The sequence below is a fragment of the Podarcis cretensis genome, assembly GCF_951804945.1.
Source record: "Podarcis cretensis genome assembly, chromosome: 14".
NCBI lineage: Eukaryota > Metazoa > Chordata > Lepidosauria > Squamata > Lacertidae > Podarcis > Podarcis cretensis.
In genome coordinates this window covers 55,831,773-55,851,814 of record NC_137183.1, presented here as the reverse complement: position 1 = coordinate 55,851,814, position 20,042 = coordinate 55,831,773, and the positions used below count along the sequence as shown (strand labels likewise).

Below are 20,042 nucleotides of genomic sequence, written 5' to 3'. Positions count from 1 at the left end.
GCCCCTTCGCCGCCAGGATGTGCCCGAGAGCCGAATTTGAACTCAGCGCCGGATCAGAATTAGAACGCCTTCGCCTCGGCCCGGAATCGGAGGCCCCTCGAGTCCAGCCTCCTGGTCCCACGGGGGTCAGCAGCACCCCCCCCCCCGTCTCACTAGGGGGGGCTGAAAAGAAGGCCCCTCTGTTTCACATCTGGCAAGCCATGCGCCCCTTGGGCTTCACAAATGTTCGCGGTCCTCTAGCGCAGACATGTCCAAAGTCAGTTTGGGGGGCCTAATGCAGCTGTTTCATCCGGTCCCTGGGGCAGTTTCTTTCCTGGGGTAAAATCCTAAAAAAAAAACCCTTAACAACGTCAATCCTCAAAAAGGCTCAACAACTTTGGTCGGCCCCCGTGGCCCTTCGCTTCATCACGTCTGGCCCTCTTTGGACGCCACTGCTCTAGCAGCTCTGGTGGCTCCTTGACCAGAAGGAATGTACTTAGGGATAACCTGGAAGTGTGGACCGGATTCTGGCCACAGCCTCCTGGTGCATATTGTGCTCACAAGGGAGCCTGTTTTGGGCAGGAGCCAGAGAAAGTGCCTGGAGAAGCTGGGTCCGGGTGCAGGGCTTGCGCTGGAGGCTCCACTGGGCGGGGGCGGCCTCTGGCTGTGGGAAGAATCCTAGAATGGTGGCGCTGGAAGGAACCCAAAGGCCATCAAGTCCGACCCCCTTGCAAGCCAGGAAGCTCAGCTCAAGCATCCATGGCCGTAGCTATGAAGAAGTACACACACAATATTCTGGTGTTTCCTTTATTGCGTGCTTATTTGAAAATTTAATTTAAAATATCCTTAAATAGTGCCTAAGAAAAAATTCAACAAAGGCCGTCCTGCATTCAGTCATTAATCCTTGGTCTAAAATGTTGTCTGAAAAGATTAGTTACTTGAAACGGGTGCAATGAAGACAATAAACAGCAGATCCGTCGACCAACATCTTCAGAGCAGGGAGGGAATTTGGATGTTCTGAATTTGGATGTTTGGGGGCGCCTGCGAGGGGCTCATTCCTCCTCCTCCTCCTCTTGCTCTCCCACCTCCAGCTCCCTGGGGGGAACCTGGATGCCCAGGATGGCCTCCACCCGCCAGAGTCTGCTCCGCACTTTCTGCAGCTGCGCTCTCAGCTCCCGGAGGGACCTCAGGCACTCCTGGCATGTCCGAACGTCCCTTTTCCCTGCAGGGGGAAATAACAAAAATTAAGGTCTTAGATATATAAGAAATCTTCATAAATGTACCAAGCAAACATGTACGTAAATATATAAACCACATGTCTGAAGCAGCACAGGAAAACAGCCCTGAAACCATTTTGACTCCTAAACTGACCAAATGTTTTCTGGGCAAGGAGGGAGGGGGTCAGGGAGCCTTCCCATTGTCTCAGGAATTGGGAAATCACCATCTCAAAGGAATGGCCAGACTACCAGGAAAGGCCATCAGATAAGGCATTATCAGATAACCTGGCAGACAGGAAAAACAACGTTCCAATTTCTGTTGTAGACCACCTTTGATGTGATGTAGGTATGATGTTGGGGGGGGGTCTTGGGTTACACCCCTTCTGTGATATATGTATGATGGAAGGAGGGGTGGTCTTGAGCTCCAAGGCAGGGAATTTAAAATGTCCATATAAGAGCAGGCACCCCTTTGTTCTGGGTCCTCCTCCTTTCCTGCGTGTGAGGGGAGCACCCTGTTGCAACAGATCCATAAAGATCAGGCTTACGAGCTGCTTTGCTTCTCAATATTCTCTGCTTGGCCTCTGTTCTTTTCTCCGACCAATGGAGAACCTACAAAGGACTCTATAAGGGCTCTTGTGTCCCCCATAAGGGAATAAGGGCAGGGGTTTTTTTATTACAAGGGGAAGAGAGACGGTGATGGGCTGGTGGATGAGGGCCCCTCCTTGTCCTGGGTGCTCCTAGCCCCTTCCCAGGTTGGGAGGCCAGTTGCTGTGCTTTTGCAACTGCTGTGGGTCGCTGTGATTTCAATGGATTTTAGGGAATCTGTGGGCATTGAACTTTGAATAACAGAACGTCTGGGACGAGATGGGTTTCTGGCGGCTGCACCTCTGGCTGAAGGGTGTCTGCATGCTCGAGGGAGGAAATCAGGCAGTTTGGGGACTGGCTCTAGAAAAGACACAGAGGCTGGACTTGCTCTCTGTGCAAATCCAAAACGGATCGTTTTGGTGATGTACCTGGAACCCTAAAGGGAGGAAGGGGAATCCGTTGGAGCAGGGATAGGCAAACTAAGGCCCGGGGGCCAGATGTGGCCCAATGGCCTTCTCAATCCAGCCCACAGACAGTCCAGGAATCAGCATGTTTTTACATGAGTAGAATGTGTCCTTTTATTTAAAATGCATCTCTGGGTTATTTGTGGGGCATAGGAATTCGTTCTTCTTTTTTTCCAAAATATAGTCTGGCCCCCCAGAAGATCAGAGGGACAGCGGACCGGCCCCCTGCTGAAAACGCTTGCTGACCCCTGCGGAGCATTAATGCTGGGAGCCCCACCATCTTCTTCTCAGCCTGAATATACATGCAAAGTAAGACCTAGACCACAGAACACACTGCCGGTTTCCAGTTTTTCATCCCAAGCAGGGCTGGACTTAGGTTTGACGAGGCCTTAAGCTACTGAAGGTAATGTGGCCCTTTATATGTCCAGCTGTCCTTGGTCAACAACAAATTGTCACTGGTTTTTTGTGTTGAATATATGCTATATGGTAATTTATGGACCTCATAGGTATCTAAAACCATTTTCACATAACAAAATATGTACATCATAGGAGCCTACACAACACAAAACACTGTTGCTGTATGTAGGTTTTACTTTATTTCTTTTTTATCTTATATTTTGGAAATGTACACTTAGGTTTTTTTCCCTTTAAATGTTTTTAGGGCCCCCAAGAGAGTGGGGCCCTAAGCTATAGCTTGTTTATCTTATACATAAATCTGGCACTGATCCCAAAGAAGGCCAAGAAACCAGTGGCGTAGCGTGGGGGGTGCAGGGGGGGCCAGCCGCACCGGGCGCAACATCTGGGGGTTAGGGTTAGGGGTAGGGTTAGGGGGCGCAAATCCACGGGTTAGGGGCCGCAAATTACTTGCCTTGCCCCGGGTGCTGACAACCCATGCTACGCCACTGCAAGAAACACCCTGCTCAGAGCCTGGGGTATTGGCAATGACAGGATAGTTAGAAAAACGAGCTATGACAAAGCTATTAATGATAAATTAACATGTGCCATTAAGGTAAGGTGGGGAATATGCAGGAGAAATTATTTTCAGGCGATATGGAGGGTGTTTGTAGAATTTGTACTGTTAAAATGGAAAGGGGTCAAACCATCGCAAGAGGTGTTGAAATTTTGGGAGGTTAGATATTTACAACAGAATGGTCTTGGCGGGGCAGTGCACATTTTTATTCTTATTTATGTATGATCATTACTTTGTCAAAGTAAAGAAAAAAGAAAAATGTGCTATCGGGACTATGAGTCTAGTGAGATAGCTTGCCAAGGAGGGTGTCAATGATCTGAAAGACCATCTCCATTGCTAGGATCTCCTCGGGAGCGAAGTTCTGCAGGGGTGAGGCCGTCTTCCATGGTAGTTCCACTGGCCCTCAGAAGTATGGGGGACTGTGGCCCGGAGGGCAAGAGAAAGTGGGGAGACAGGGCCTTCTCTGTGGCAGCCCCCACATTGTGGAGCTCCCTCCCTGGCGCCTTCGCTGTGGAAGGTTTAATCTCTTTCACCTTAGCCTTCGCCATTTCTGTGGGACTCCTTTGGCTGAAATGTATGCTGTTCTCCACTGGGAACAGTTTGATCTGCATGGCAGGGGTTGGACTGGATGAGCCTCTGGGTTCCTTTCTGATTCTACACCTGTTTTTTATAACTTTATATTATAGGACTGTCACCGACCCTGGGGCTTATTTATAAAGAATCTTGTAAACAGGATCAAAAGGAAGAGCCACGGGGGGGGGGGGCCTTCTGTCTGGTACTTACGCTCCTGCAGCTGGTGGGCCTCAATTTCCAGCAAGGTCTCCAACGCTTCTTGCAGGACCCTGAGATCTGGCTGGAGGAGGGGCGGGGAGGGGGGAGGCGGGGAAAGCGGGTGGGGCGGGAGGGAAAAGCTGGAGGTGGTGGGGGTGATGGAGACCACCTCCCCAGAGCTGGAGGCTGAAGTCGACTCCAAAGTGGGCTTCGAAGATGACAAGCTTGGGCCTGGGGAGCTTTGGCAGACACCTGCAAGAAACAGGAGGGTGGGGCGGTGGAAAGCATAAATTTGGCAGGCATGGAAGTCCAGCATCCCCAGCATCCACCCGCTTGACCCCCCCTCCCCTGTTTACCATTTTAAGCTGATTTCACGCCACAAGAGGAACTTGGAGGCCAGCAAGACAGAAAAGAATGGGGGCCTTTTGTCAGAGCCTGGCCAAGGATGTGTTAAGTATTATTTAATTGTACATTGAAATGGAAAATGGCTCTGTATGTGTATTGCTAAAGGTTTAACATTGGAAAATTCCATTGAGGTCAACTAGAGCTCTCAGAATGCATAACAGGTTAATGGTTAGCTGCTGATGTATCTCTGCTGCTCTGACATGAGGTGTTTAACAAAGATCACCTGAGAAAGGTATTCAGTTACAAATCTCCATTTCAGGTGTGTGAGTTAGTCTTTGTTCTTAGGCCACCGGAGAAAAAGTGTGTGCATCATCTGTCTCCAGGAACACAGCCTCCTGCTAAAGTAGTCCGTTTTGTTGGAAACACAGAGCATTGTTTTCAGTTCCAGGTGAAGTAATTTCCTATTTCAAAGATGTTGTTCCTATGCTTGGACAAGCACATTATATTATGCAACTATCTGATGTAACATTATTTGCTTTTTTGTCTGTTTTGAACAAGTTCTATTAGTAAAGCTTTGGAACCATATTTTTGGACTGGACAGTTTTTATTTCAATAAGATTGTGTTTTTGTTCATCCTATTTATTTGAGGGGAGGGACATGGGTGGCGTTGTGGGTTAAGCCACAGAGCCTAGGGCTTGCCCATCAGAAAGTCGGCGGTTCGAATCCCCGCGACGGGGTGAGCTCCCGTTGCTCTGTCCCTGCTCCTGCCAACCTAGCAGCTCGAAAGCACATCAAAGTGCAAGTAGATAAATAGGTACCGCTCTGGCAGGAAGGTAAATGGCATTTCTGTGCACTGCTCTGGTTTGCCAGAAGCTGCTTAGTCCTGCTGGCCACATGACCCGGAAGCTGTACGCCGGCTCCAACGGCCAATAAAGTGAGATGAGCGCTGCAACCCCAGAGTCGGCCACAATTGGACCTAATGGTCAGGGGTCCCTTTACCCTTTACCTTTATTTATTTGAGTGTTAAAATGTGTGCACCACTTGGTTTGAAATAAACCTTCTAAGTGATTTCCAAAAATCAAGCTGCAATGTTAACATTGTAAATCAAGAAGGTTAAAATCCATTTGGCAGAATCCCCCTTTGAATCTTGAAGTATGGGTCCCCCCAACAAAATTTAAAATTTGGCTTTGTAATTCGGAATTTATGTGATGTGATTTAATTTGATGTGATTGGCCAGTTAATAAAAATTATTTTTTTTAAAAAAAGAAAAGAAAATTGAAACCCGCAGCAACTTCCGAAGAGGCGCACCAGGGCTGCTGGCTTGACGCTGCAGGCGGACCTCCGTGCGGATGAGCCTCCGCCGGGTGCGGCAGATCTGGAGACTGGCGGCCCGCAGGGAGCGCGGGAACTGATGGCAAGCGCTGCGGATCTTCACTTCTGAAATTGGGAAGCGGGAAGGAGAGGAAAGGGATCAGGTCCCTGGCAAGAGGGTTCCCCGGCTGGGGGCTGGGGGCCAGGAGGTGCCCCTCTCCAAGACTTACCTGCCTGAAGGTACTGGCTCTGCATCTCCTTGAGGACCTGCAGATGCTTCTGCAGAAGCAACAGGGAGCCCCTGGTGGGGTCCAGGAGGGTCTCCGCAGGGGGGCTGGCCAGCAGCGGCTTGACCTCCTGCTGTTGGGGCTCTGGATCTGGGGCAGGAGGAGTCGCAGGAGCAGCAGGGAGGGTTTCTGCAGGAGGAAAGAAAGGTGACTAGCAAGAAAGAGCAGGTGACAGCTGGCCAAGTTGGCTCAGGCCTTGACCTGCCTCCTCTGCAGCAGGGGTCAGGCTAGTGAGGGACAGGGGGCAGGTTTCCTTGGCAGCCCCCCGTGGGGCAAACGTCCCCAAGCAGAGCCCAGCATGTTGGTGGGGTGGGGTATGAATTTGGGTAGTGATCTGGGTTGCTGGACTAGACACCCCCAGATCCCCACTCACCCCCTTCCTGTGACTCCTCTTTCGTCTTCGGCAGCCTGGAAAGAGAGAGAAGCAAGGAATGCTCTTTGCAGCAGGAGGGCACCAGGAATGCCCCCCAAGATGCCAAGGGGAACAAGGCACCCCCTTCCCAGTTTCTTCTGGCTGTGGGACATGCACAGCACCCTCCCCAAACGACCCCAGCGGCCCTGGCTAGCTGTGGGTGCCTGCCAGTCTGCCCTTGACCTTCCAAGCGTGGGCAAGATGAGAAGGTTCTCCCTGCTGAAGAAACATCCACCACTTCCCTCTGGGGTCAAACCCTCCTAAATTGGAAGCTGATACTTTCTTATCAAAGGTACATTCAAGGGCACGAAAGAGCCACTCACTTTGTATTGTTTTCAGATCTGCTCCTGTGGAAGGAGAAAGAGGAGGAAAACATGGAGGCGAATTTCTTGGAAGTAACTGTAGGAAATTTAATGCAGACAGGCTAGCCAAAATAGCCAAACTAACAGCAAAAATTCGACATCAGGGTGACGAAACATATCAAAAGGAATGGGGAAAATTTATGTTATATATAGAGAAGACGATGTGAAATAGGGAAACCAGTAGAACTGAAATAAACCTCATAACGGGAAAACACAAGAAATTGATTGGATAATAATATCAAAATGAATTAAAAATGTATATTAGGACTATTATTGAACAATATCTGTAAATGAATATAGACAGACAATAAGAATTGTATATATAGAAAGATTTGTTTACAGACATTTTATGGAAAAAAATTGAAGAACAATTATATATAAAATGGAAAAAGACAATGCAAAAAGTTAAAGACAACATAAAAAGCTGGAAGAAGGAAGGAGGGAAGTCTGCTCGGGAGAGCAAGAACAAATGTGAAATATAATGTATGTGTATGTAGAGTATGTAACTATAAATTCAATAAAGATCATCTTAAAAAAACAACAACGGAAATTTAATGCAGACAAATGCAACTGTGCATTGGAGTCAGGGCTGGATTTAGGTTTGATGAGGCCCTCAGGTACCAAAGGTAAAGGGGCACTTCATATGTCCAGCTGTCCTTTGTCAGCAACAAATTGTCACTATTTTTTGTGTTGAATATATGCTTAATAATAATAATAATAATTTATTATCTATACCCTGCCCATCTGGCTGGGTTTTCCCAGCCACTCTGGGTGGCTTCCAACAAAAAATTAAAAATACATCAAAACATCAATCATTAAAAACTTCCCTAAACAGGGCTGCCTTCAGATGTCTTCTAAATGACAGATAGTTCATTTCTTTGACATCTGGTGGGAGGCCGTTCCACAGGGCGGGCGCCACTACCGAGAAGGCCCTCTGCCTGGTAATTGATGGACCTAATAGATACCTAAAGCCATTTGCACATCTTGGCATGCAACCAGTCCATGCAGAATGTAGGCACCCTATATATAAAGGAGCAAACCAGTGATATTTTAGGGAGCAGGCTAGTAGGTGGGGCCCATGACTTACATCATAGGTAAGCAAGCTAAGACCCCGGGGCCGAATCTGGCCCAATCACCTTCTAAATCCAGTCTGCAGACGGTCTGGGAATCAGCATGTTTTTACATGAGTAGAATGTGTCCTTTTATTTAAAATGCATCTCCGAGTTATTTGTGAGGCATAGGAATTTGTTCATTTTTTTTTCAAAATATAGTCTGACCCCCCACAAGGACTAAGGGACAGTGGAGCGGCCCCCTGCTGAAAAAGGCTGCTGTCCCCTGACTTACATCAAAGGAGCTACACAACACAAAACACTGTTGCTGTAAGTAGGTTTTATTTTATTTGTTTTTTATCTTGCATTTTGGAAATGCACATCCAGTTGTTGTTTTTCCTTTAATTTTGGGGGGCGCCCCAAGAGAGCGGGGCCCGAAGCTATAGCTAGTTTAGCTTATAGGTAAATCCAGCACTGGAGAACAACCGGAGTCTTTAAATCCTCGAGAAAGCTGCCGGGCTCCGGGGGGTCGTGATCCCGCATCTCTCCAGCAGCAGGAGGAAAAGGGTCTGTTTGCCATTTCTCTCTCGCTGAGCTCTGGAACCGAAGGGATGTCTGGCGGCTGCAGACGCGCGCAAAGGACCTTCCTGCTAACATCTGTATTTTTCCTCCAGGTCGATCTCCTGTGCCTCTGCCTAGATCCATACTGCACTGAAGGGCGCAAGTTCCCTGGAAGTAAGCCTTTCCATTCTTACTCGAAAGGCTGGTCTGATTGTTGGGGAGCAAATCCCAAGCGCCCGGAGAAGATTCCCAAAAGAGGCTTCGCCGCCTGGTCGCTGCTGGATCGCTGGGCAAACGAGGAAACTCCGCCGGGAGAGGCTTTCAGGCTAGAGCCAAGTCCCAGGGGTTGTTGCAAATGCACGTGGGATTTAGGGGAGTGTGAGGGGCTCGGTCCCCACGGGGCGCGGAGCCGGGGAGGGGGCGCTGCGGGGCGCGCCCCAACTCTGCCTTAGAGAAGAAGGCAGCGCCAGAGGTGAAGGTGCTGGAATTGGAGAGCCTGAGATCCGCCGCTGGTAGCAGGGATCACGAGGAAAGCTCTGTAACATCGGTCCATTTGCCACCTTGAGGGGAGAGCGTCTGCTTTGCGTTCAGAAGGTCCCAGGATCAGGCCCCCCTGGGAAAGATGCCTCCTGCCTGAACCCCTGGCTTGAAAGGGCTGAGCCAGGGTCAAGTTTATCCTAGACCTTTCAACAATTTGAAGGTGCATTGGACACTTGGGTTGGGAACGTGATCCGGGCAGAATGCGCAGGTTGCGATTCGGCGCTTCTGTGCATGCGCAAAGCGTGATTTAGTGTTTCTGCACATGCGTGAGCACCAAAACCCAAAAGTAACCCGTTCCGGTACTCCTGGGTTTCGGTGCGTCCGTAACCCGAAAACTCGCAACCTGAAGCGTCTGTAGCCCGAGGTAGGACTGTACATTGTAATATTTATTTATATCTTGGAATACGTAGTTGAGGGTCAATTTATTCCTGTTCTTTGTAAATTTTGAAAATGAAAGAAAGTGAAAGGAAGAAAGAAAGAAAGAAAGAAAGAAAGAAAGAAAGAAAGAAAGAGGAGGCTGAGCTAGAGGAGCCTGACTGCACCAGTAGGGACTGTCCTGTTGTCACCAGCCAGTTCTCAGAGCCATGGAGGGGGTGGGAAAGGAGGGAGGCCCCAACCAAAGAAGAATGGTAACTGAAGTTGACAGAATACCGTATGCACAGTTTGCAGACTCAACGTATAGAATAAGAAAACAAGAAGAAGATATGTTGGGAAACGTTTCTGAAATATATGGGGAATAATTGTGTACAGCTGGAAACACTGGCAGCATTAAGGTAAAGTCAAGGGCATAAATAAGCTTTGATGGATGCAATAATGGAATACGGAATGGTATAGTTTTTGTAAAATAAGCTGGGACTTAGGAAAATGAACCATGGAAAGAGAAGCAGGGAGGGGAGGGCCTTCTCGGTGGTGGTGCCCGCCCTGTGGAACACCCTCCCATCAGATGTCAAAGAAATAAACAACTATCTGACATTTAGAAGACATCTGAAGGCAGCCCTGTTTAGGGAAGTTTTTAATGGCTGATGTTTTATTGTATTTATAAGTGTTTGTTGGAATCTGCCCAGAGTGGCTGGGGAAACCCAGCCAGATGGGCAGGGTAGAAAAATTATTGGTATTGGTATTGGTATCTTAAGGTTGTATAAATGAGCATTTCAAATTGTAAAACAGAAAATTTAATTTCAGAAGTTATATAGAACCATGGAGGGGGAGGGGGGAGCAGAAAATGATTCCAATGTGTCAGAGCTGCCTCCAGGTCCCAGCTCACAGAGGACCAACGCTAGGCTGTAGTTATGTACAAAAGTCTTTATTGAGATTCAGTCTCCATTTTAAAGCCGCAGCGTGCAGCTCTACGTCCCGACCTTAGACCGGCGAAGTCCTGTCTGAGTCTCCTCCCCCTCCACACCAGTTTAAGACTCTCGCTTTGCTCCACCTCTTCCTAAGTTCCTTTCTCCTCTGGGCCCTCCTGCCCGCTAGGGTCTCATCCTTCCTGGACTCCTCTGACGCTGACCCTGACGATTCTTGCCCCTCCTTCCGGCGGGCTTTAGGACCTGGTTCCCTGTCCGGGCTACCTTCTGTGCCGCTCGCCTGTACCTTTGAACTTGGCGCGCGCGCCCAGCCTGCAACTTTCCTCTTGACCGTTCCCTCGCTCTCCGATGGAGGCGTGGTCCACCCTGACTCATCTTCTCTCGCTGGTGGTGCATATGTGGGCTCTGACACCTGGGACTCCTCCCCCCCACTACGCTCTGGTGGGGAAGCTGGTCCTGATTTCCAACTGCTGCTCTGGGAGTCCCCGCTGGCCCCTTGCTTCTGGGGTGTCCCCCTTGGGTCGCCCCTTGCCCTGCCCATCGGCGCCCCCTTCTGTGAATCTTCCGATTCGCTGGAGAGGCTCATGGAATCTATCGGGCTGCTGTCATATTCTCCTACGCTGCCCTCGGATTGCTCCCCCTCGCTTTCCATCTCCTCTCCTCCCTGCGCTCCCGCTGAGTCCCTGACATCCATCCCCCCCTCGAAGCCCCCCCTTCCCCCCTCCCCCTCTTCTGGCGTGGGTTCCGGGTGCTCCAATGCTATGGGGGTGCCTGTCGGATACCGGTCTTCCCCCCTGGCATGCTGCCAGTCCGTGACGGGTACATCGACGTCGCTCTCCTCCGCTTCCATCTCGTTGCCGGCGTGCTCGAAACCAGGATCCTCCCCCAACCCGTCCATGCCCCCTTGTTCCCCCATTTCCTCTGGGTAGTCTGCGTGCCAGGGCCCTCTGAGCAGTCCCCTGCGCCACTCCTCCTCGGGTTGAGTGTCCCACCAATAAGAGCGCTCCGCACCCAAGTCTGAGACCGACCCCTCCGGCGAGGTAGTCTCTGGAACCGTCTCCTCAGCCGAGGAGAACCCCTGAAACGTACTGGCTGAGAGTGTGGGGGTGAAAAGATATTCGTCAAAATAATCCTCCGGCATGGGCTTGTGTGGGAAGAGTGCGTGGAACTCATCTTTGAGGTAGTGCTCCTCCACCGCATAGTACGGCACCCAGCTGTTGGCGCTGGCCGGGGCACCTTCCCTTGCGATGAGATATTCGACGCCCTCTTCCCCCCATCTCGAGTCCAAAATCTCCGTCACCTCGTTGAGTGGCCCCGCCCTCGGCGACCCCCCTGTCATGGGTGCATCTCTAAGCGGACTGGGAGCTGTTCCTGGCTCCTGAAACCTGTGAGGTGCCTTGTAGGGCGTTAGCACCGATCTATGAAAGACCGGGTGCATTCTGGAACCCTCCGGTAGTGTCAAACAGAAAGCCACTGGGTTGATCTGTGCCTCGACTAGGTAAGGGCCCAACTGCTTGTGTCCTAGCTTCTTCTTAGCTAAGGATCTGGCCGGCACTGCCTGGGCCGCTAACCAGACCCAGTCCCCTACCCGTATGTCCTCCCCCACTCTTCTGTGTTTGTCTGCTTGCATCTTGTATACGTGTTTTGCTAGGTCTAACTGTCTACGGAGCTGTTCATGGACCTCCTGTAACTCCTCTGCCAATGCCTCTGCTCCCTGTGGCTCCCCCTCCCCCTCTTTCTCTAAGCCCGGGAAGGTCCTGGGATGTCGCCTGTGGTTGGCAAAAAACGGTGTCACCCCCGTGGACACGTGTTGTGTGTTGTTGTAGGCAAACTCGGCCAGGGGCAGATAGTCCACCCAGGTCGAGGGCTGCTGGTTGGCGTAACATCTCAGGTACTGCTGCATGACGGCGTTGACCCTCTCCGCTTGTCCGTTGGTCTGCGGGTGTCTTGCCGACGCTAGGTTGACCTTGACGTTCAGGATCCCCATCAGCTTCCGCCAGAAACTCGAGATGAACTGGCGCCCCCTGTCGGACAGGATAGACCGTGGCAGGCCGTGTACCTTGAACACGTGGTCTATGAACAGCTTGGCTGTCTGCTCCGCTGTGGCCACCTTCGCGCAAGGAATGAAGTGCGCCATCTTGGTGAACATGTCGACTACCACGAGTACTGCTGTTTTGCCCCTCGAGCTGGGCAGGTCAGTGACAAAGTCCAAGGCTACCCTCTCCCACGGTTCGGACGGGGTCTGTAGCGGTTCTAACAGTCCCGCCGGCGGTCTGTGTACTGGCTTGGCCCTTTGGCAGGTGTCGCACCTCGTGACGTATTCCGCGACTTCTCCCCGCATCTTGGGCCACCAAAAGTCTCTGGCTACTAATTCCACCGTCTTTTCCTTGCCGAAATGTCCGGCGCTGGGTGCGTCGTGTAGCTGTTGCAGTACTGTTGCGCGGAGTTCATCTCCCGGTACGTAGATGGCCCCCTTGCGGAGGAGCAGTCCGTCGCGTATCTGGAACTCGTCGTCCTTTGCCGTGCCGCTGCGCACCTCCTCCATCTTGGAGCGCGCGAAGGAATCTGTTCGCAGCTCGCGCCGTATCGCTTCCAGGTCTACTGTGGCAGAAGCGCATGCCCATGCCTTGGGTGCGAAAATGTGTTTGGCCGCTACCGGTGCTGCTTCCTCCAGATACTGCGGCTTCCTGGATAGCGCATCAGCCATGACGTTGTTGTCTCCGGGGATATATTCTATCCTGAAGTCGAAATCCGCAAAGAACTCCGCCCAGCGGATGTGTCTCTGGTTCAGGAACCGCGCCGTGCGCCAGTACTCCAGGTTCTTATGGTCCGTGCGAACTTGCACCGTGTGTTTGGCTCCGATGAGGAAGTGCCGCCACGCCTTGAATGCTGCATGAATGGCCAGCAACTCTCTGTCCCAGATGGTGTAGTTCTGCTCCGACTTGCTGAGTTTCCTGGAGTAGAAAGCACACGGCCTCCAATCCCCTTGCGGGTCTCGCTGCAACAGGACTGCCCCCACGGCTCTGTCGGAGGCATCCGTCTCCACCCTCATGGGCTTGCTGGGGTTCACATGCAGCAGTTGTTCCTCGGAAGCGAAAAGACGCTTGAGTTTCTGAAAGGACTGCTCCGCCTGCTCCGTCCAGATGAACTTCTTCTTCTTGGAGCTGAGGGTGTCCGTGATGGCCGTCGTCTGCATAGCGAAACCCTTGATGAACTTGCGATAAAAGTTAGCAAAGCCGACAAACCTCTGGACCTCCTTCCGATTGCGCGGGCTCTTCCAGTCCAGTACTGATCGTACCTTGGCGCTGTCCATGGCGATTCCCTTGTCGGACAGCTTGTAGCCCAGGAAATCCACCTCCGTCATGTCGAACTGGCATTTCTCCAGCTTGGCGTAAAGCCTGTGCTCCCGTAGTCTTTGCAGGACTTCCTTGACATCTCTCTCGTGAGCCTCCTGCGATTCCGAGAAGATCAGAATGTCGTCCAGGAAGCAGACGCACTTCTTGTATAGGAGCCCCGCTAACACGTGATGCATGAAGGCTTGGAAGCAGTGGGAGCCATTTTGTAAACCGAAAGGCATAACCCTATACTCATAGGTGCCCAAGGGCGTGAACATGGCCGTCTTCCACTCGTCGCCCTCCCGCATGCGTATAAGATTGTACGCCCCTCGTAGATCCAGCTTGGTGAAGATGCGTCCCTTTCTCACCGTCGCGAGCAAGTCGTCGATCTTGGGCATCGGGAAAGCCGTGGGCTTGGTTTTCGAATTTAAAATTCTGAAATCAACTACAAGCCTCTTCTGGGGCGTCTCTTTTTTCTTCACAAAGAAAACAGGACTGCCCCCCACTGCTTTGGATTCTCGGATGAATCCCCGCTTCAAATTGTGCTCTATGAACTCCCTGAGCTCTTGCAGTTCGTCTTCAGACATGGAGTACAGTTTTCCGGTTGGCAGCGTTGCCCCCGGCAGGAGGTCAATCTTGCAGTCGTAGGGTCTGTGGGGAGGCAGCTTGTCCGCTTCCTTCTCGCAGAAGACCTCCAAAAACGCCTTGTACTTGTTGGGTACCGCTTGCAGCATGCCCAGTTGTAGCTGTGGGTCATCCTCTTGCCCCTCGTCCTCCTGGTTAGTCATGATGCAATGTTCTGCGCAGTAGGAGGAGCAGAAGGTCAATTTACGCTGGTACCATGCCAATGCCGGGCTGTGCCTGTCCAACCAGCTCATGCCCAACACTATGGGCGTGTCTGACAGTTGGGTGACGTTGAAGCTGATGACTTCGCGGTGATTTCCAATGCGCATCACCATTGGCGGCGTTTGCTGTACCACCTGTCCCCCCAGCAATTCTCTTCCATCGACTGTCACTACTTTCAGGGGCATCGTGGCAGGCAGGAGCGCTATGCTATGTTGCTTGATGAAATCCACCCCCATAAAGTCTGCATTGCTACCAGAGTCAATGGTAATAGGCACTTCCATGGTGAGCCCATTGGGAAGCTGGAGTGTTGCGGTGAGCTGCACCACTGGTTTGGGCGGGAGGGGGTCTGTGGGCTGTAAGATTCCTGGGGACTGCTTTACTGATTCGTCTGGCTGGGCCCCAGCGGCTCTGCTTCCAGCCAGACTTCGTCGTTTCCCTGCTGCGGCTCCCTCTGCTGAGCTGCTTCTGTTACTTTTGCTGAGGCTGCATTGTGCTTGTGGAGCCTCTGGGGGCACTCTTTTGCCATATGCTGAGCACTTTCGCAGATGTAACACTTCCTGTTCCCTCTAGGAGGCTTCACCTTGGCTGCTCCTGGTGTGAGGGCTCTGGTCGCTGACTGAGCCTTGGCACCACCTATCTCCATCGGCTCCTCTCCCCCTCCCAGTGGAGGCGTGGATTGAGCGCGCGCTGAGTCTCTGGGGAAGAAAGGAGGTGCCCTTGCTGGCGTGCGTCCCCAACGCCCTTCATCTTTGCTCCAGGGACGTTCTTCCAGCCGCACACCAATCGTCAACGCCTTCTGGACCACTTCTTGAGTGCTCCGTGGCCTCTCCCCCCTTGCGATTTCGTCTTTCACAGCCCCGTTGAGCCCCTCCCAGAACAGGTCCCTGACGGACGCTGAGTCCTTTTCCCATCCCAGCGCGTTGACCAATGCAAAAAAGCGGGAATGATATTGCCTTACAGTGGCTCTGCCTTGTTTCAGACCGTGAATCTCTTTTCTAGCGACATCCACATCTATCTCTGATAAAAAACAAGCGTCCATTGCCTTAATGAAGGCTTTTGCGTTTTGGAGGGCTGGATCATTATCTCTCCACAGATTGCGCAACCACGCTTTAGCTTCTCCATGGAGATGCGTTAGTATGAAGCCTACTTTCTCCTGCTCATCTCTAAAGTCCTTCTCCAGCAACTTTAGCGCAAAAACTACGTCTGCTCTGAAGTTAGGATATTGCTGCAGACTCCCATCGAAATGCGACACCAGGCTCCCCCCTCTCTTCCCGAGCCCGATCCCTTCGGATTTGGCTGCCGGTGGCCCCTGTTTAGTCAACATTTCCAACCTGTTTTGCAGATCCTTGCAGACAGCATCTGATTCCTCTTCTCTCCTCCTTGCCGCTCGTATTTCTGCGTTAAGTTGTACCACTGCTTCTTGCAAAGCTGCCAGTCGTTCTTCTGTAGTCATCTTGTGCTGCTTTTGTGAGCTCGCGAAGCACCAATCTTCGCCCCTCGCTGCGTCCTCTCACGTTGCGAGGTTCTTTGAAATTTGAGACAGGACTTACTGTCAGAGCTGCCTCCAGGTCCCAGCTCACAGAGGACCAACGCTAGGCTGTAGTTATGTACAAAAGTCTTTATTGAGATTCAGTCTCCATTTTAAAGCCGCAGCGTGCAGCTCTACGTCCCGACCTTAGACCGGCGAAGTCCTGTCTGAGTCTCCTCCCCCTCCACACCAGTTTAAGACTCTCGCTTTGCTCCACCTCTTCCTAAATTCCTTTCTCCTCTGGGCCCTCCTGCCCGCTAGGGTCTCATCCTTCCTGGACTCCTCTGACGCTGACCCTGACGATTCTTGCCCCTCCTTCCGGCGGGCTTTAGGACCTGGTTCCCTGTCCGGGCTACCTTCTGTGCCGCTCGCCTGTACCTTTGAACTTGGCGCGCGCGCCCAGCCTGCAACTTTCCTCTTGACCGTTCCCTCGCTCTCCGATGGAGGCGTGGTCCACCCTGACTCATCTTCTCTCGCTGGTGGTGCATATGTGGGCTCTGACACCTGGGACTCCTCCCCCCCACTACGCTCTGGTGGGGAAGCTGGTCCTGATTTCCAACTGCTGCTCTGGGAGTCCCCGCTGGCCCCTTGCTTCTGGGGTGTCCCCCTTGGGTCGCCCCTTGCCCTGCCCATCGGCGCCCCCTTCTGTGAATCTTCCGATTCGCTGGAGAGGCTCATGGAATCTATCGGGCTGCTGTCATATTCTCCTACGCTGCCCTCGGATTGCTCCCCCTCGCTTTCCATCTCCTCTCCTCCCTGCGCTCCCGCTGAGTCCCTGACACAATGCATTTCATGTCTGGCAACCAATGCGCCCCTTTGGTTTCGGATAGTACATGGGCACACGAGGTGAAAAAGCCCAGGGCAAAGATTTTCTGGGGGCTCATTTACCCAAAGTATTTAGCATGAACCCTGGAAGTGTCTACTCGACTCTGACAATATGCACCAGGATGCTTAGCTTGGCCAGAATCAAGTAGACACTTCCAGGGTTTGTGCCAAATCCGTTCCTTCTGGCCAGGGGCGTGGTGCTATTTGCCAGAGCCTGGGAAGGCTGCATGCCCACACATACCAGGCGGGGGCAGAGAGTACTTGCCCAGCCCTCACCACCCACATCTCCAGGTGGGTGCTCATGCGCCAGCGGCAGCAAGGACTGGGGGATGTGGAGCCAGTGAGGGCTGGCCAAGCGCAGAGGGTGAAGATAATGTCCGCACTCACCCAGCCCTCACCACTGGAGCCCGGCAGGGTGGGCACAATGGGGAGCTCTGGAGGGGGTGCCTGGTTCGCGCCCCGATTGTGCACCCAGGGACCCCCACGCTAGGCCACTGCTTCTGGCAAATAAGCCACCCTACCCACGAGAGAGCTGTGAAAATGTGTGTCCTGGGCTTTTGAAGACTCATCTACGGTAGACAAGTGACAGATGTACATATCAGCTAAACAAGGTATAGCTTAGGGCCCCACTCTCTTGGGGGCCCAAAAAAATTTAGAGGGCAAAAAAACTGGATGTACATTTCCAAAATATAAGATAGAAAACAAATAAAATAAAACCGACCTACAGCAACAGTGTTTTGTGTTGTGTAGGCTATGATGTACCTGTCGCCTGCTCCCTAAAATATCCCTGGTTTGCTCCTTTCTATATATAGGGTGCCTACATTCTGCATGGACTGGTTGCAGGGCAACATGGGCAAATGGCCTGAGATACCTATTAGGTCCATAAATTACCGTATAGCATATATTCTCCTCCCATCTTGGATCAAATCTATGCTTCCAGGTGTCATAAGAAAGCTGCAGAGATAGCGCAGTATAGTAACCCAACCCCCCCCCCCCCCCCGGAAATGATCTCTTTTAGCTTCTGCCTTCTGGAAGAAGGTACAGGGTTATAAAGACTAGGACTAGCCGCCTGAGAAACAGCTTTTATCCAAATGCGATTTTGTTTTTAAAAGCAGTGTGAGGAGTCTCTGGGAGTATCTTGTATTTAATTATGGGGTATCAGAGTTTTTAGGGGGTTAACCAGGCTTGTTGGTTTTTGAATGTCTGATGTAGATTTTTTCCAATTTTGTTGTTCTGTATGGGACAATGACAATAAAGATTATCGTATTGTATCATATATTCAACACAAAAACCAGCGACAATTTGTTGTTGACAAAGGACAGCTGGACATAGAAAGGGCCCCATTACCTTCAGTAGCTGAGGGCCTCATCCAACCTAAATGCGGCCCTACGTCTACCCATGTGCTATCTGAAACCAAAGGGGGGCATTGGTTCACAGATGTGAATTCCCCCCCCCCACCTCTCCACCCCACTGCTGAGGTCAGGAATATTTCTTTTTCGGGAAAGACCATGGCTCAGTTCAGAATGGCCCAGGCTGCACCCAAGGCATTGCCAGGTCGACTTGAGAAGGTCCTTCGCCTGACATTCCTGCTGCTCAGAATAATTGACAATACTGAGCTTGGCGGATCTGAAAGGCTTGACTCCCCATCAGGCAACCTCCAGGGAAGCAGTCTGGAGGGGGTGAGCCAGAGAGCAGGCGGATGTCAAGAGCCAAACCAAAACCGCCTGAGCCCCTGAGCCCAGAAAGAGGGGGCGTGGGCGGGGCTGCCCCAGGTGCCATCTTGGAGGGAGGTGACAAATTATCAAGGAACAATTACTGCCCTACCAGGGCAGTTCATAAAAAAACTTTTTTTAAAAAATGCCTGCTCCAAAGGTCTTATCTTACAACACTAGGGATTATATAGCTACATATGAAATTTCACGCATATTAGTTAATATATTGACCCTCCACCACGAAAACAGCTGTTTACTTGGCCGTTTTCCTATGTCGCGAAGGCTGAAATTTCAACAAAGTACGTGCCTTTGCTGGACTCTTTTCAGGCACCTGCTAGAAGCATTCTTCTTTAGGCAAGCATACCTAGATGCTTAGGAAATTGAAGTAATTTTAATCTTAATATTTTAGCTTTTGTATCTTTTAAAGTAGGATTGTTAATTTTTCTTGATTTTACTGCTGTGGTGTTTTTTGTTGTTGTTTTTGTTGTTGTTGTTGTTGTTTTGGTAAACCACTTTGCAGGTTTTTAAAATAAATTTTATTAAATAAATAAGCAGTCAATATAAATAAAATAACATAAGCCAAAACACAATCCATCCTGTAGATTTAAGTATCTGTCCATAGTCGCCTACTTGTTTCAGAGGCTCAGAATCCATGTTCCTTTGTAAGAAAACCATTACGTAAAACCATTTTTGCAGGCAAAAAAAAAAATCATTGTGGGGGGGGGGGCAAGAAATTTTCCACACCGGGTACTACCTGACCTTCCTACGCCTCTGCCAGGGGGTGGCAGGTTCAAGCCATCGATTTGGCTTATTATTATTATTATTATTATTATTATTATTATTATTACCAAAGATTGTCTTTAAAATCTGGCCATGGGGGGGGGGGAGAGAAGGCTTCAGGATGTCTCCCCTCTCCCCCCTGACTTTACCTTCTGTGGCAGCAGGTGAAACAGCCGGCCATGGTGCCACCACAGGGGAGGCAGAAACCCGTTCCCTCGGCTTTCAGTGGATCCAAAGAAGGCAGTTCTCCAGAGGAGACAGGTGCCTGCGATGTCAGCTGATCTAAGGGTCCTTTCAAGGAACCCCCCTGGTCTCCCGGGAAACAGGGTTCCGCAGCCTATTGTAAGGTCAGAGCTTGGACAGGGATTGGCCTCGAGGGACGCTGGGCTCCTGGCCCGGGTCACCACTTGGTACCTTCAGGCAGGTGAACCTGGGCTCCCCCCCCCTTTTTTTTTTAATTCTGTTTATTGAGCTTTTGCAATATACATTAAACAGAAAAAAACAACAACACACACTTTAAAAGACAAAATCAAAGTAAAAGAGAAAAGAAAGAAAAAGAAAAGATGAGTTCAGAAGAAGAGAAGAAAAAAGAGACGGAAAAACAAAATCAAATTACCACGTTTCGCCATTCAGCAAACAAATTTACAGACACTTGACCTCCATCCAACTCGGTTTAGGTTAGGTAGTCTTATAATCTTTCTGCAGTTGTATTATACTAATTCTATACATCGCAGGTGTTAAATTCCGTCTACTGTGACCTTAGTAATTCCCAAATTGACTTCAATATAACTTAAATATTTACTCCAATCGTTTTTTAATTTTACATTATTTTGATGCCTAATTCTTTGTGTCAATCTCG

The 20,042-nt window shown here is 50.8% G+C and overlaps 1 protein-coding gene across 1 annotated transcript; it reads right to left on the bottom strand.

The window, feature by feature from the left end:
• Positions 1-772: 772 nt before the first annotated feature.
• LOC307202727 (uncharacterized protein) lies at positions 773-19,484 on the bottom strand. Its single transcript, XM_079952910.1, has 7 exons — positions 19,333-19,484; positions 6,665-6,688; positions 6,303-6,337; positions 5,873-6,058; positions 5,640-5,768; positions 3,999-4,238; positions 773-1,201 (listed from the first exon to the last, which is right to left on the bottom strand). Exons 1-7 carry the CDS (start codon positions 19,362-19,364, stop codon positions 1,032-1,034), a joined length of 816 nt encoding a protein of 271 aa, XP_079809036.1. The 5' UTR covers positions 19,365-19,484; the 3' UTR covers positions 773-1,031.
• Between the last annotated feature and the right edge of the window lie 558 nt (positions 19,485-20,042).

What these genes read in the sequence shown, in the direction of transcription:
- LOC307202727 (XM_079952910.1), bottom strand. Translation starts at nt 19,364, where the DNA reads ATGGCCGGCTGTTTCACCTGCTGCCACAGAAG. An exon ending in AGAGGAGTCACAGGAAGGGG is followed by an intron (nt 6,059 to 6,302) that starts GTGAGTGGGGAT and finishes TTCCTCCTGCAG; the next exon opens with AAACCCTCCCTGCTGCTCCT. An exon ending in GAGCCAGTACCTTCAGGCAG is followed by an intron (nt 5,769 to 5,872) that starts GTAAGTCTTGGA and finishes TCCCAATTTCAG; the next exon opens with AAGTGAAGATCCGCAGCGCT.